At 41.2% G+C, this 15,225-nt stretch overlaps 1 protein-coding gene across 1 annotated transcript; it reads left to right on the top strand.

The window, feature by feature from the left end:
* The first annotated feature begins 9,529 nt into the window (after window positions 1-9,529).
* Window positions 9,530-12,698, top strand: FSHB (follicle stimulating hormone subunit beta). Its single transcript, XM_056851769.1, has 2 exons — window positions 9,530-9,688; window positions 12,459-12,698. Exons 1-2 carry the CDS (start codon window positions 9,530-9,532, stop codon window positions 12,696-12,698), a joined length of 399 nt encoding a protein of 132 aa, XP_056707747.1.
* The last annotated feature ends 2,527 nt before the right edge of the window (window positions 12,699-15,225 follow it).

The raw sequence follows: 15,225 nt of genomic DNA, 5'->3' as shown, positions 1-15,225 counted from the left end.
TTAATAGGAAAGGCAGGCAAACTGTCTTAATCAGGAATAATCTGGGCACATATATTCTCATACTGCTTTGCTGTGGCCGTTCCCTTCCTCATTTTCTGCCCAAGGGGGACGGGGCTTTATCAACTTGCAAAACAGGTTCTCTCTCCAACAGGGATTAGCTTCCCACAGCCAGGAACCTTTAATTGTTTGGTGGTGGTTTCTATTTCCCAATGGCCAGAAAAGCCTTTGTCAATTTCATTTATAATTCCTGGTCTCAGAGCAGACCACCCCTCATGCCCCAACAATGTGATTTCCTCCTTACTCGTGTTCAGTTCATGCATGTCTCATTTGATGAGAGCATGCATTATTATCTGAATACCAAAGGGACTTTTTAATTTTGGCAGGCTTATCCTGATAAGGTATTCTCTTCTGAATCTGGGTCTTTATAGATTAATTAACTTGAGATGTGAGAAATCCCAGCTGTCCTTATCCCTGGAGATGTATAGAAGAAGAGTAGAAGAGGAGTTGGTTTTTATATCTTGCTTTTCTCTACCATAAGGAGTCTCAAAGTGGCTTACAATTGCCTTCCCTTCCCCCACCCCCACAACAGGCACCTTGTGAGGTAGGTAGGGATGAGAGGGTTCTGAGGGAACTGTGAGTAGCCCAGGGTCACACAACACACTTCATGTGGAGGAGTGGGAAATCTTATAGTTAAATACTGACTTTAGCATTTCTACATGTGTCTTTTGCTTATGATTGCCCTGCATCATAGGATTTGGAGTTAAGTTGAGATTCTTCTGATGTAGAAAGTTGTTCTATTTTGATGTAGAATGTTGTTCTGTTCCATCTGCCTGGACTGAGCTTAAACTGAACTTCTAGTTGCCATTATGAGGCCATCAAAGGGAAGAAGAAGAAGAGTTGGTTTTTACAGGCCGACTTTCTCTACCCTTTTAAGGAGAATCAAATCAGCTTCCAATCCCCTTCCTCTCCCCATGACAGACACCTTGTGAGGTAGGTGGGGAGAACTGTGACTTAGTCCAAGGTCACCAACCTGGTTGTCCAGATTAGAGTCCACCACTCCTAACCACTAAACCCTGCTGGCAGCAGGTACCCCTTCCATTTTTCCAAGATCTGGTGATCTGGTTCCAGTTGAGGCCTCATTCTCTCCAGTATTTATTATTTTACCTTTAAAATAAAAGTCTCTCTGAGAATCCTTGAATTGAAGGTGTTACCAAAAAACACAACACATAAATACCAATGTATTGTCTTTTGAAAAGATTTTGTACTGACAAAATAGGGTATTGCTTGAGGACTCGTGTTCAAATAGTTTTCCAGAATCTGTTCTAGGATCTCACAGGATCTCCCTGCTCATGGAATACCCTTTCTGGAGAAAGTCAAGTCTGCTGTGTAACACTTCCATGCCATTGTTTAGGTAGCCTATATAACCAAGAAAAAACAGGGGGAATGAGAAGGTAGTAAAAATGTCAGCTAGACACACTATAGTCAGATAGTACCTCCTAAAATAAAATATTACAGCATTGATAGATTATATGTTTAAATAAGTTTCAACATAAGTAGGTTATAACTAATTAACATGACCTGTTGGAACACTACCTGTTGAACCAACAATTTGAATTAATATTGAATTGTACCACCTGTTGAATATATATATTTGTAAAATTATTTCATATACTGTTATATAAGCAGATTTTGTATGTTACATCCACTATGTTTATTTTTGTATATTAGTTGTGTTGAACTATTTTTGATGACTATTTCATGGTGAGTTATAACCTACTTATTTAAAAGATTATATGTTGAACTTATTATATGTTGAATTTATATAAAAGATTGTTTAGGTACCAACAGAACCAACTCAACAAGTATGTTTGAAAGTGCAAAACTGTATCTCTGAACTTGTACTATGAGACATAATAGATGTTTTCATCAGCTACCCCCCACTTTATTATTTGAAACATATTTTCAGATGTGACTGTACTGTATATGGAGTGAACACCAGCAACCCAGAACTAATATTTTGTGTAATCTGCTCAAGTAGATTGCAAAGGTTCTTCTGTCATTCTGTGGAATTGAGGGAATATGAAGGAACAGAGGACATTTTGGAAGTTTTGAGAGAAATGTGGTGCTTTTGGAAAATCTGGATTTTGGGGGAACTTTGTGCATGAAGCACTGAGAAGTTTAGTTTGACAATCCCTCTGATATTCTGTAGGGCCACAGAATTGCATGCAAAATCAAAAGAGCTAAATCACAGACTAAGTATCAGAGTCTTTTCAAAGCTAATGAGGAATGCCTTCCAGCTAGGATCTGTGACATCCAGGGAAACTTGAGATATTGGTTCAGGAATCTCTGACGACTGAGCTTCTCCCCTTCCCTCTGTTTTTAATTAAAGAATAACAATGTCTCAAGGCAAATGGTGAAATGGAGATGACGGATAGTGATTTCTATCAGGCACCTAGTTGCAGCATTCTATTTGACATTTATACCATGGCATTGACGGTATTGCTGACAAAGTTGGAATCTTCACACACCTTCTCAGATGCTCTGCTCTAACATATTGTGTTCTGAGAATACCACCATACCAACAGATTGCACTTTGCTCATGATTTTCTCCATAGTCATTCCCACTGCTGAAAAGATAAGCCACTTTTAAAAATGAACAGGATCATAGCCATAGTATCTGTACTGTATTACATTGCACGTGCTCGACAACATTTACAGCACACACCAGTCATGGCTTCCCCCCTCCCCATACTGAGCACTCTGCTGATAGCAAAGCTGGCCTCACTTAGCAGGCAGATCAGGGAGACACTGGTGGATTTTCCAAATCAAAGAGGAAGAGTGTTTTTATATGCTGATTTTCTCTACCTTTTAAGGAGAATCAAACCGGTTTACAATCTCCTTCCCTTCCTCTCCCCACAACAGACACTTTGTGAGGTAGGTGAGGCTGAGAGAGCTCCAAGAGAACTGTGACTAGCCCAAGGTCACCCAGCTGGCTTCATGTGTAGGAGTGGAGAAACAAATCCAGTTCACCAGATTAGAGTCCGCCATTCATGAGTGGGGAATCAAACCTGCTTCTCCAGATTAGAGTCCACCGCTCCTAACCACTACACCATGCTGGCTCTCCTGGAGACCAAACTGGAGATCAAGGCATGTATGTCACTCTAGTGTTAGTATTTCTGCTTTGATGCTTATTTTGATGCTTTGCATCCAAACTTTACCTCCAGACTCAAAGCTATTTCTCACAGGTGAGCATGGATATCAGTACCTCTGCCTAAGAAACTACACATCCCATCTTGCACTATGTAATTGTCTGCTAGTCTGACCAATCCCATGGATTAGGTGAGGTGAAGAAACCACTTCTAGAAAAGAAATGAATTAACAAGAAGCAACAGTTTCTGCTCCCTGTGCTCAGGCACCATTATTCTGAAATCTGTTGGCCAGCAGCAGAAAATGTTCTGGTATACCACCAACATAAGCAGTCATCCTAAGACCATGAGCAGAGTTCTTCAGTGCAAGAACTGGTATTTGTTCACATCTATAACTATTTGTAGACTTCCTCTTGTAAAAATAATATGGACAAAAGTACTAGTATTTGAATTAATCAAGAGGATGGGTTTATTTCTATAGGGGGACAAGGATAGGAAAGTGCTTGCCTGGGAAACGTCCTTGTTCATCTAATAGTTCCATTGCAGAGTGAAATTCACAATCATGTTATATGTCTTCACTACTGGCTAGAACTCAAAGAGAGATTAATAAACAGCTTGTAAGCAAGGGTGCTCCATCTTCTTTTTAACAAAATATTTGGTACATTTTGCTTCAGTTCCAACAAGTCAAGTGACTTCTTCCAAGCACTTCTAGTTTTCAGGGAAAGGTAAATACATGGTGAATCAGCAAAGGGATCAAATCACTTCTCCCAAAGCAGAAAGAAGCACGTTGAGTTTGATGAAATAGGATAATTACATCCCAAGCAGCCTTTCCCATTGTAACCATATTTAGAGATTCTGCAAAAAGCCATATTGCAAAAGCTTGCACTAAGACCTTTGGCATCTGATAATGTTCACCTTCAATACCAAGGAGAACATTAAAGCTCTGAATTCTTTCAGATTTGGATTGTCTATCCAAACAAAGAAGAACTTGTTGGCTATTGGTGGGTTGGCTGCTGGCTGTGGGCAAGCCTAAAGAGAGAATCTCTCTCTCCCTCTCTCCCTCCCTCCCTCTCCCCCCTCTCTGCTTTCTACCTTCCTAACCTCCCCCTTCTTCTGCTAGCATCTCAGATGTTGTTTCAGCACCACCCAAGGCACACTTGAGATACCCTAGTAAATGTGGTCCCAGAGTGCCTGACATCTAATTATATTTCCAGAGAACTTGGATTTAGCCCAAACCGTGTTCAAGGAGCTGGAAAAGGCAGGGAAGAAAGGTGAGACTATTGGGGTGGGGTGGGGAGAGAAGCTCTCTCTTCTCATCTGCTATGGCTGTCCAACTGACACCATCAGCTGCCTGACACAGCTGCAGCTGCCACCACAGTAAGAGTAAGGAATCCAGGGCAGAACTTTCTGAGCTTAATTTCATGTTTGGCCCTGGGATAAAAACAATTGACCCCTTTTGCTGATTTACAGGCCGATTTATTGATTTATACTATCCCAAATCTGAGGCGTATGTGTCTTGCCCATTACTAGTTGTAATTCATAATTACTTCCTCTGGTTTTAGATTTCTGCCCTTGTACTCTGCCTTCTTGGTCCAGATGTTCGGAAGCCCCCAACTCGCAGAGCCTTCAAAATGATGGAGAGGTAAATATGTGGTTCAGAGGATAATTAGTCATTTCAGATTAAAATCAGGGCAAACTGACATGTGTGGGTGGCTTCCCACTCATACTTTCATTGCCTATGTAATCTACAATTTTCATTTCACCTCAACACTGCTTCCTTTTATTTGTCTAAATTGGCTAATGTGCCCAGGGGCTGCTTATATGGTAAAGCACCCTACTTCCCTGGGGTGTATTGACTGGCTCAAACTATTTGGATTATTGTTCTATGGTATGATTTCTCAAGGCACCTTGGAGTGCCCCCCAGTCATGTAGGAACTGCTTTCCCATGAGGGGTTGCTGCATGGCTGGAATGATACGTAATGGACCCATCCACCTGAGCAAGAATTTACTGCATGAGTTTCAAAGCTTATTTCCCCCCTACTTGGTAAATTCCCTGAAGAGTCAGTTGAGATTTTGGCAAAGAAGCTCCTATTAAGAGAAGACCCTCGGCTTATGCTCCAAACTGCCAAGTTCTGCGCTGTTGTTGTTATAACACACAGAACTTCATTAGAGAATGATTGTTAAAATATTTTACAATTTTATCCATGTTAAGATGATAATTTTAACCAGGGGATGCTTTTATTAACCGTACACCTTTATATGTATGGGCGGTCTGTGATTCTGGGGTGCAAAACTATTGTGTATGGATATTTTGATGTGTTGGCATGTGATTGGTCAGTCAACCATATTAATAAATTTGACTGCACGAGTCTTTCTCATGGAACAGCACCCCTCCTGGCTAATTCTGTGGTGAGGACCTACATGATTTCACCACACACCCATAGGGATGGTTCATGTAAACATCATCCCAACTATGAAGAAGAGTTGGTTTTTATACCCTGCTTTTCTCTACCGAAAGGAGTCTCAAAGCAGCTTACAATCACCTTCCCTCACCCCCTCCACAACAGAGTTGGTTTTTATACCCTGCTTTTCTCTACCGAAAGGAGTCTCAAAGCAGCTTACAATCACCTTCCCTCACCCCCTCCACAACAGGCACCTTGTGAGGTAGGCGAGCATGAGAGAGCCTTGACTAGCCCAAGGTCACCCAGCAGGCTGCATGTGGAGGATTGGGGTATCTAAACTGGTTGCCCAGATTCGAGTCCGCCACTCTTAACCACTACACCATGCTGGCTCTCATGCTGGCATGCAGAAGTTGTTCATGGAAAAGCATATTTAACTTCACACTACAGGGTTGTTATTTCCACTTTTTTGTGCTGCAGCTCTTGTTTGTCTGAATAACGGATAGAAATTCAATATAAAGCTTTCCTTTATATCTTGTTAAAAAACAACACTGAATTCATGCACTGGAGTTTCCCAAAGCAAATATTTCCATCTGTACAAGGCCTACACCTGCAAAACAGGCTAACCCAAACCCACATAAAATTTCTGTGCACAACCTGGATGTCAAAATTAAACTCTGGTTTTGCTATGAGCAGATCACCTGACCAAGTGGCCTATGATATGATATCTTCTCTTTTGGATCAAGTCTCCTGATTATTTCTTGCAAATATTTTATGTGATTGTTGCTCCCTGTCTAAATCTAAAACTACCTCTTTTTTCCAGATACTTTTTTATGAAGAAATGATAGTTGAATTTCCAAGAGGCTCACTGCCCTGGCTGATGTATGTAGAGTAGGTGAAATAATAGAATCATAGAGTTGGAAGGGACCACCAGGGCCATCTAGTCCAACCCCCTGCACAATGCAGGAATTTCACAACTACCTCCCCCCCACACACACTCAGTAACCCGTACTCCATGCCCAGAAGATGGCCAAGATGCCCTCCATCTCATGAACTGCCTAAGGTCATAAAATCAGCATTGCTGACAGATGGCCATCTAGCCTCTGCTTAGAAACCTCCAGAGAAGAAGCACTTACCATCTCCCGAGGAAGCCTGTTCCATTGAGGAACTACTCTGTGAGAAAATTCTTCCTAATGTCTAGACAGAAACTCTTTTGATTTAATTTCAACCCGTTGGTTCTGGTCCAACCTTCTGGCGCAACAGAAAACAACTCGGCACTTCAAGTACTTGAAAATGGTTATCATATCCCCTCTCAGTCTTCTCCTCTTCAGGCTAAACATACCCAAACTCCTTCAACCTTTCCTCATAGGACTTGGTCTCCAGACCCCTCACCATCTTTGTTGCCCTCCTCTGGACCCGTTCCAGCTTGTCTACATCTTTCTTAAATTGTGGTGCCCAAAACTGAACACAATACTCTAGGTGAGGTCTAACCAGAGCAGAGTAAAGTGATACCATCACTTCATGTGATCTGGACACTATACTTCTGTTGATGCAGCCCAAGATCACATTTGCCTTTTTAGCTACCGCAGCACACTGCTACAACTCCCAGGGAAACAAGGCAACCATGCTCTTGTATGCGGCAGCATCAGTGAACACGCACCAACATTAGGTGCAGTCTCAGAGAGAAGTCTCAGAAAACTGATGAACTTTTTAGAACACTCCCTGATTAAGCCTGTAAAAGAAATACTTGGCCAATTCCAAATTAAACAGAGGGAAGCTCTCCCATAAATATGGACACATTCTAATATAATCCATTCTTGCAATATGGGAAGGAGAATAACATGAAGATTGTTTAGTGTGCATTTTCAGTGTACAAGAAGGGTACAAGTAAGCTAACAATTTAATTAGACATGTTATGACTGTTCATGAACATCTTATCCAGGTGGCTGGAGAGCATTAACCATAATTGGTGGATTCAGTTAAAAGATCAAGGCCAAGTTGCCAGGACAATAAATGAAAAGAAAGAAGATATGACACCCACATATACACAGATTGAACTGGATAACGCTTGGATGGTTTTGCAGCCAATGCCAGGATCATACATTGAAATTGACATGCGGCTAGTGCCAAAATCAACAGCCTTGGGTCTACTTTACCTCTTCTTTCCCATAACGTTTAGTCATTCACATTCAAAATGTAACTTTAGTGTGCTTTGTGTTCTCTTACCTGGAATCCATTTGAGTGGCTGCAGCTTTGGTGAGTAGTATGGGGAGGGGGTGCAGTATAATGTTGTCAATTCATCCATTTTCCATTACTAAATGTTTCCAAGGGAGAGACACGCAGGAGATGAATGACTGTTGGTTTTGGTGGCAGCCATGCATTGGGCACCACTCCTTCTAGAAGTCAAGTTTCAAAACTGGGCTGTCCACAGACCAGCAGAGGTTCCAATATACTCAGGTATACAGAAAAATATGAATCCGTAAATTAACAAAAGCAATAAGAAGAAGGATCTCTTCAATGGCCCGTTGAGGACTAAACATACTCCAGGAGACATGGAATGTTGAACAGTTGAGACATAAGCCCTGCTTACATATTGAATGCAGGTGTATCCTTCACATACCTGTGTACATCTGTTTGTAAGAAAGAGCCAAATGTGTGCTGACCTTATTAATGAAACTGTGGATCAGTACCTGGATAAATGTGTAGTTCAAATCAGATGTTCAGATGTACATGCATTAACGTGAGAATTATTCAACTGAAGAACACTGTACACAGATTATATGTGAATTCATTGTAACTTGTGGATGGAGTTAGTTAAATGCAAAGTAGAAAGGGAAGTGATGCAAACTTGCTCAAGCCCCCGAGAAAGAAACCTGAAAGGGAACATTTTGGGAGTGAGTGGGTGTCCAAATAGCTTCCCCTGTGATTCCTCATGACCCCAGTTTATGATGTGAAAAGTAAATGGTGTTCCTCCTCCCTTACTGCCTTGGTATGGGCTATAAAAGTTTCTATTAGTTGTAAGGATATGTCTGATTTTTGTTGTTGTTGAGAAACTACAGCATCCCTGCTAGCAAGGAAAGCTGGCTACGACCCTGGGAAGATTTTCCGTAGGTGGAAAGTGTGACACCAGCACTCAGTACTTCTCTAAATCCTTTATAATGCACCTCTCCAGTCCTTGGCCATGGTTTCTTTAGCATAGCTCCTAACAGCATAATCATGTTTATAATACCCTCTGTTATGAGCCCGAAAGTTACTTTGGGTGAAATTTATAACAGGTCATTCTGAGGATAGTGATGCTGTTCATGGCCTTCATTTTACAAGGTTTCCTCTCAGTGTCTGACTAAATATTTCACAGGGCTTCAGACTAATACCTGTTGTCTTAATCCTCTGCAAAGCCTTCAGGTGTAAGTTACGTCTGATTTTGTATAAAAGGCCAGTGTTTCCTCTCTTGACAACTAATTCTGGAAAAGGAAGTCTAATACAGGTAATTTTCAGCACATTCTCAATTAACGCTGCTTTGGGAATAACAAGTTCTTCTGAAATGTTGAGCTACAAAAAGTATGTTTAAAAAGAGTAGTAATAACCATTCGCTGTCTTTTTAAATATGTTTATTCTCTTTCCATTTTTAGAACAGCAAAAAAAGACTCCAGAACTTATTTGTGGTAGTGATGGAGAGCAATCGCCTATTTGAATGGAAATTGAGAACAATCTCCTACTTGAAGGGGAATTTCTAATCTTCTTGATAGTTTCTCTGACATGTTGGTGGAGTAACCTCCACCTTTTTTGTTTAACAAAATTCTTCTCTGCCAGTACAAATTCTAGAGTATAGTTTTCTTCACCTGACTGTATCTTCTGCTTCTCTATTTCAAAAAGCCAATATCTGTATCTGACATTGCCAGTTATCTAATGGATAATAATGTCTGCTTCATAAATATGTGGAAATTTAAGCTTCTTGATCGGAAATTCTCTCCTTTGCATTGCAGGATGAAGACAGTTAATTTCTGTGTCCTATTACTTTTCTGGAAAACAGTCTATTCCAATCACTGTGCGCTATCCAATGTCACAATAGCAGTGGAAAAGGAGGAATGCGGGTTTTGCATCAGCGTGAATGCAACTTGGTGCTCCGGTTATTGCTACACGAAGGTGAGGATCCATGAGACTCAGGAATTAAATACTTCCAAAATAAAACTGAAGAAACTATTCTTTCAGATCCTGTCAAATGCTCCGGTAAGGTACAGCAAAAAAAAACCCCAAAGAAACAATTTTAAATAGCTGCTGTGCTTACCCATTGGGCCATTGACATAAATATTACAAGTATCCCAATTTTTACGAATGTGTAAGCTTGAGAAAGTTCAGTTGCTTATAAGTACAGATGCTTAGGAATCCAGTTTTTCATGCCACCTGAATTCATTTGCCCCATGTAAATCATTAGGACTTGCTTCCTAATCATAGATATCCCTCAAAATTCCACAGAATATTGGTTTGGGTCCTGTGAAATGATCCATACATAAAAGAAGAAGAGTTGGTTTTTATATGCCTACTTTCTCTACCTTTTAAGGACAATCATACCAGCTTACAATCTCCTTCGCTTCCTCTCCCCACAACAGGCACCTTGTGAGGTAGGCGGGACTGAGAGAGTTCTGAGAGAACTGTGACTGGCACAAGGTCACCCAGCTGGCTTCATGTGGAGGAGTGGGGAATTAAACCCAGTTCTCCAGATTAGGGTCCACCACTCTTAACCACCATACCATGCTGGGTATGTGTATATGTGTTATTGCCACCATTTCCCTCCTCCTGAGGCAGCCCTCCAACACCTCCTCCCGCTCCCCCCCATCTCCTGACCCCCAGGAGCAGCATGTCAGACTGCTGACTTATGGTGACCCTGTAGGATTTTCAAGGCAAGAAACAAACAGAGATGGTTATTTTAGATGGGATCGAATCCTAATCATATATTTTAGTATCATCTTGAACACGCAATGACACTGCCACTGTAAGTCAGGCCATTGGTATATCAAGCTCTGAATTATCTACTCTAACTAGCAGTAGCTCTCCAACGTCTGAGGTGTAGGCCTTTCCCATAATCTTCCATCTGATCCTTTTAACAGGAAATGCCTGAGACTGAACCTGGGACCTTTGGCATACAAATCATATGCTCTGCCACTGAGCCATGGCCATTCAGGTCTGCATCACTGGTGTAATCATTTGTTTGCTGTCTGAGGACATTGAAGAGTTGCACATCTTGACTCCTTAATGTGTGACTTGTTTAAATAACTTGATTTGCAAGGTCTGTACTATATAGTTAGCTTCCTTTGCATACATGAAGGATTTAAAATCTGTATGGGCAAAATCTGGTAAACGGGCCTCAGGTATATAAACCAAGTCCAGGTTTGTAGCTATGTGATATTTTCTGCTTATCTTGTGATGGACTTCTCAGTGCAGCTAGATTGCGGGAAAGATTGCTTCTAACATAAATTTACCAAGTCCCATTTTTTGTATTAGTTAAGATTGTCATCAACATTTTAGTAGCCTTCTCTTCTGCTTTTAAACATCAGTCAACTAGGGTTGCCAACTGCCTAGAGAAAAAAAAATGTCCTGTCCCTGTAATAGAGGCTTAATGGGATTCTGTTTGTCAAGTGGTGTTATTGACCTCCATGTCATGAAAAACTACAGCTGCCCATTTCTACACATTAAGGGCGCTTTCACACATGCTGAATAATGCACTTTCAATCCACTTTCAATGCACTTTGCAGCTGGATTTTACTGTGTTAAATGGCAAAATCCACTTGCAAACGATTGTTAAAGTGCATTGAAAGTGGACTGAAAGTGCATTATTCAGCATGTGTGAAAGCACAGCAAGCTTCTATTAAAGGGCCCAGGTATTTTTCTCCAGGCTTGTTGGCAACACTACTATTTTATTAAAATATACCCTGCAAGTAAAGCATTTACCATCACTTTCTACATGCCACAAAACACTTCACCTGCTAAATTTCTACATGCCATGCCACTGTTGAAGGCAGAGGCACAGGGTCAGAAAAAAGCTGGCAGAAATGTTCACAATGCTAATATGCCAGGTGTGTCATAGCCTAGTTTATCATACTTATGAGATAACTGTGAAGTGTGGATATCATATATGAAACAGAATGAATGGAGCTGTGCTCTTTACATGATTCAGCCATGCACATGAGATGTCTCCATCAGGAAGCAGATTATCAAAGGCTAGGCACTCAGAGCTATGTAGGATTGAACTGCCCAAATAGTGAATTTTGGAAATAGTATATGTTCTTAGCAAGGGATTACTTGCTTGGGGAGGGGCTGTGTCTCAGTGGCAGAGCCTCTACTTGTCATGCAGAAGATCCCAGGTTCAATCCCTAACATCTCCAGTTAAAGGGACTAGGCAAGTAGGTGATGTGAAAGACCTCTTCCTGAGACCCTGGACAGCTGCTGCCGGTCTGAGTAGACAAGACTGACTTTGATGGACCAAGGGTCTGATTCAGTATAAGGCAGCTTCATGTGCTCAGGAAGAAACTGTGCACTATAAAACGTGTTCCCGTTAATTCTGATGTAGAGCAATATGTGTATCTTGTTACTCACTGGTTACAGAACGAGGACAAGGAGTCCTGTAACAAATATTTCAGTTATGGCAGACCCTAAATAGGGTTGCCATGAGTCGGAAGCGACTTGACGGCACTTAACACACACACACGAATAGGAATTGGCTTGAGTTGAAGGAGTTGCCTAACAATCATTGATGTCATGGGAAAATACAGTCAGCATTAGGCTGATTGATCCAGCCTTTGATCAGGTTCTTCATAATAATATCGAGCTTGGCTTAAAGCACTTGGGAAATGCCATTAATGGCAAATGGATTTCATAGCTAGTCTCTCTCTCTCTCTTGCTCTCTTTCTTCGATTAGGATCCCATTGATAAGTTCTCCCGAAAGAAATTTGTTCAGAACGTTTGCACATTCAAGGAGATTGTGTACGAGACTGTAAAGATCCCAGGATGCGCTGGTCATGCAGAATCCTTTTATTCCTATCCAGTAGCAACAGGATGTCACTGTGAGATTTGTGACGGAGACCTCACTGACTGCAGCACCACAAATGGCTTAAATCCAAGTTATTGTTCCTTTGGACAAAATCAGCTCAGAGAATGAGGACTGATCAATTTTTTCCATGTATTTCTTTTGTTGTAAATACCATCCTGAGTATGAGAGAAAAAGAAGGTGGGTAGCTAATACTGCCAATGTGTGCAAAGAACATTATATGTTGCATTTATCTTCAATGGCTTCCTTGTGGTTTCTGAAGCAAAACTTTTTCTCTTACGTTCAACATCTCCATGTCTCTCAGTGCCCAACATCTCTACACCCTCTATTCCTCCCAATGTTCTAACTTCCAGTGTTACTCTGCTTACTGGCAGACTTTCCTCATCTGATCTCATAAATTAACTGGCTTACTACTTATCAGTTAGGGTCAACATGTGAATAGGGGAATGGGCTTTTGGCCGCAGGCCTTGCCTTGGTTGTCCACCCATAGACTGTACCTTATGCACAGAGCTTACCTTGTACACACATACAAGATGAATATACGGATCTGTACCTTGCCCCCCCCCACAAAAAAAGCAGGGTACAGATGACAGACAAAAAGTTTTGCATGTACAAGCATAGTCCATAGGCACTGCCATGATCCCAACCCCCCTTTGAGTTTTGATTGTACCCTGTTTGCAATCATTGGCACAGAACTAGTGTTGTTGATAGTTGCAGTACTATCTTCTGTGGCACGTCAGAGCATAAGAGAAGACCTGCTGGATACCAGTGGTCTGTCTAGTCCAGCTTCTTGTTTCTCACAGTGGCCAACCAGACGCTCCTGGAAGGCTTACAAGCAGGGCATAGAGGATAAGGCCCTGTTCTTGTCCCCGAACACTGATATTCAGAGGCTTACTGTCTCTGAATCTAGAGGTCCAATTTAATCATCATGGACTCACAATAATGGGTTTAAATTGTGTGCAGAAAGGTACCAGCTGGGTACTAGGAATTACTTTTTTTACAGTAAGAGTTGTTCAATAGTGGAATCTGGCAGTCTTTAAGCAGAGGCTGGACAAACACTTGTCAGGGATGCTCTAGGCTGATCCTGCATTAAGCAGGGGGTTGGATTAGATGGCCTATATCTTCCAACTCTATGATTCTATGATTGGCACTGGTTCTCCAGGATATCAGGGAGAAATCTTTCACACCACCTCTTATCTGATCCTTTTGGCTGGAGATGCTGTCAATTGACCCTGGGACTTTCCACATGTAAAACAGAGGCTCTCCCACTGAGCCACAGTCCCTCACCTAAGAGTACCTATGAAGCTTCCTTATACCAAGCCAGACCATTTGTCTATCTAGCTCAGTATAGTTCTCTGTATCTTCAGATCCTCACGCTTGCTATCTGAGGTCCTTTACCTGGAGATGGCTCCCACCCTCCCCAAGTCACATTGAGTTCAGGGGTATTTAAGTGTGCATAGCTGTGTGTGCAAGACTGAAGGCCAAGATAGTTTCATTGGGCAGCGCTCTGGCTTATTTTGTACAGTGGAGTGCATTTCTAATTATGCTGTGTGATATACTGATAGCACAGTTTCCTGGCTTCTCTCTCTTGGTTATATTGCACTTTAAGTGTGTTGTGTATATGTATTTATATAGAGAAAATGCACTGTGATAGTGTGGATGTCTCTGTGAATGATGGTATGTTTTAAAGTTGTAACTTATTTTACTGAAAAATTCTGTTAGTACATGTGTTAATAATATCTCACTTTTCCACAGTAAAGTTGGGGCAAAAAAATGCTAATTTTCTGTCTGATCATCCTTATACAATTCAAGCACTTCTACTATGATACTTACATTGTCAGAAGCAAGATGTATGTGAGTTCTGAATGTTAATATCAACATTCCCTGATATGTCACAGACACTGAATATTAAGCCCATTCATCGTGGTTAAAGGACATGGTGTACATTCTGAATGGTTTCTGTAACTATGTGTTTCTTTTAGATAATAAAAGGTTTTGTTTTGTTGCACTTATATTACTTGACTTTTTATGATCTTGCAAATTAGTAATGAGCCATCTGTTCAAGTATTTGCAAAACAACTTTTAAAAATGTTGTTCTGCTTAAAATACCACCTTTGTTGATTGATTGAAGTAAAGGGCTTCTTCACACTAGGCTGGTCCCTTTCATAGTGCTCCACTTGGAGAACGATGTTTGCTAGCCTGGCACTATATAAACTTCAGAAATCTGCTGCTTTTGCCTGGGTTTTCTCATCACATTGGGCCTTCTTTTAGGAAATTTTGGGGATTGTAGCCCTTACCCAAGGGATTCTTCCTGTCAAATGGCAGAAAAAAACCAGTTTCGTCTATTTACCCCCCTGCAGAGCAAACACACCAATGTGTTGCATTGATTGTTTCCCCCTAATTTCCCTATTGCCTATTTCTTTTTCTCCCCTCTCTTTTTCTTACATCCAATGACCTCTGCTCTGCAAAGCTCGAAGGCTATTAAGCTAGAATAGCACTTTAAACAAATAATTATATTTACAGCCAGCTGAGAAGCCTGTGTGTCATCAGAAGTTATTCCATTCCACATGCTCTCTGAACAAGAGATGAAAAGGCCATTAATTTAAACTTCATGTCCCCCCAAATAGATGTGTATACA

Source organism: Euleptes europaea, chromosome 6, assembly GCF_029931775.1.
Source record: "Euleptes europaea isolate rEulEur1 chromosome 6, rEulEur1.hap1, whole genome shotgun sequence".
Classification (NCBI taxonomy): domain Eukaryota; kingdom Metazoa; phylum Chordata; class Lepidosauria; order Squamata; family Sphaerodactylidae; genus Euleptes; species Euleptes europaea.
The sequence above is the reverse complement of the archived record's forward strand: the minus strand, read 5'-3'. Positions and strand labels throughout refer to the sequence as shown.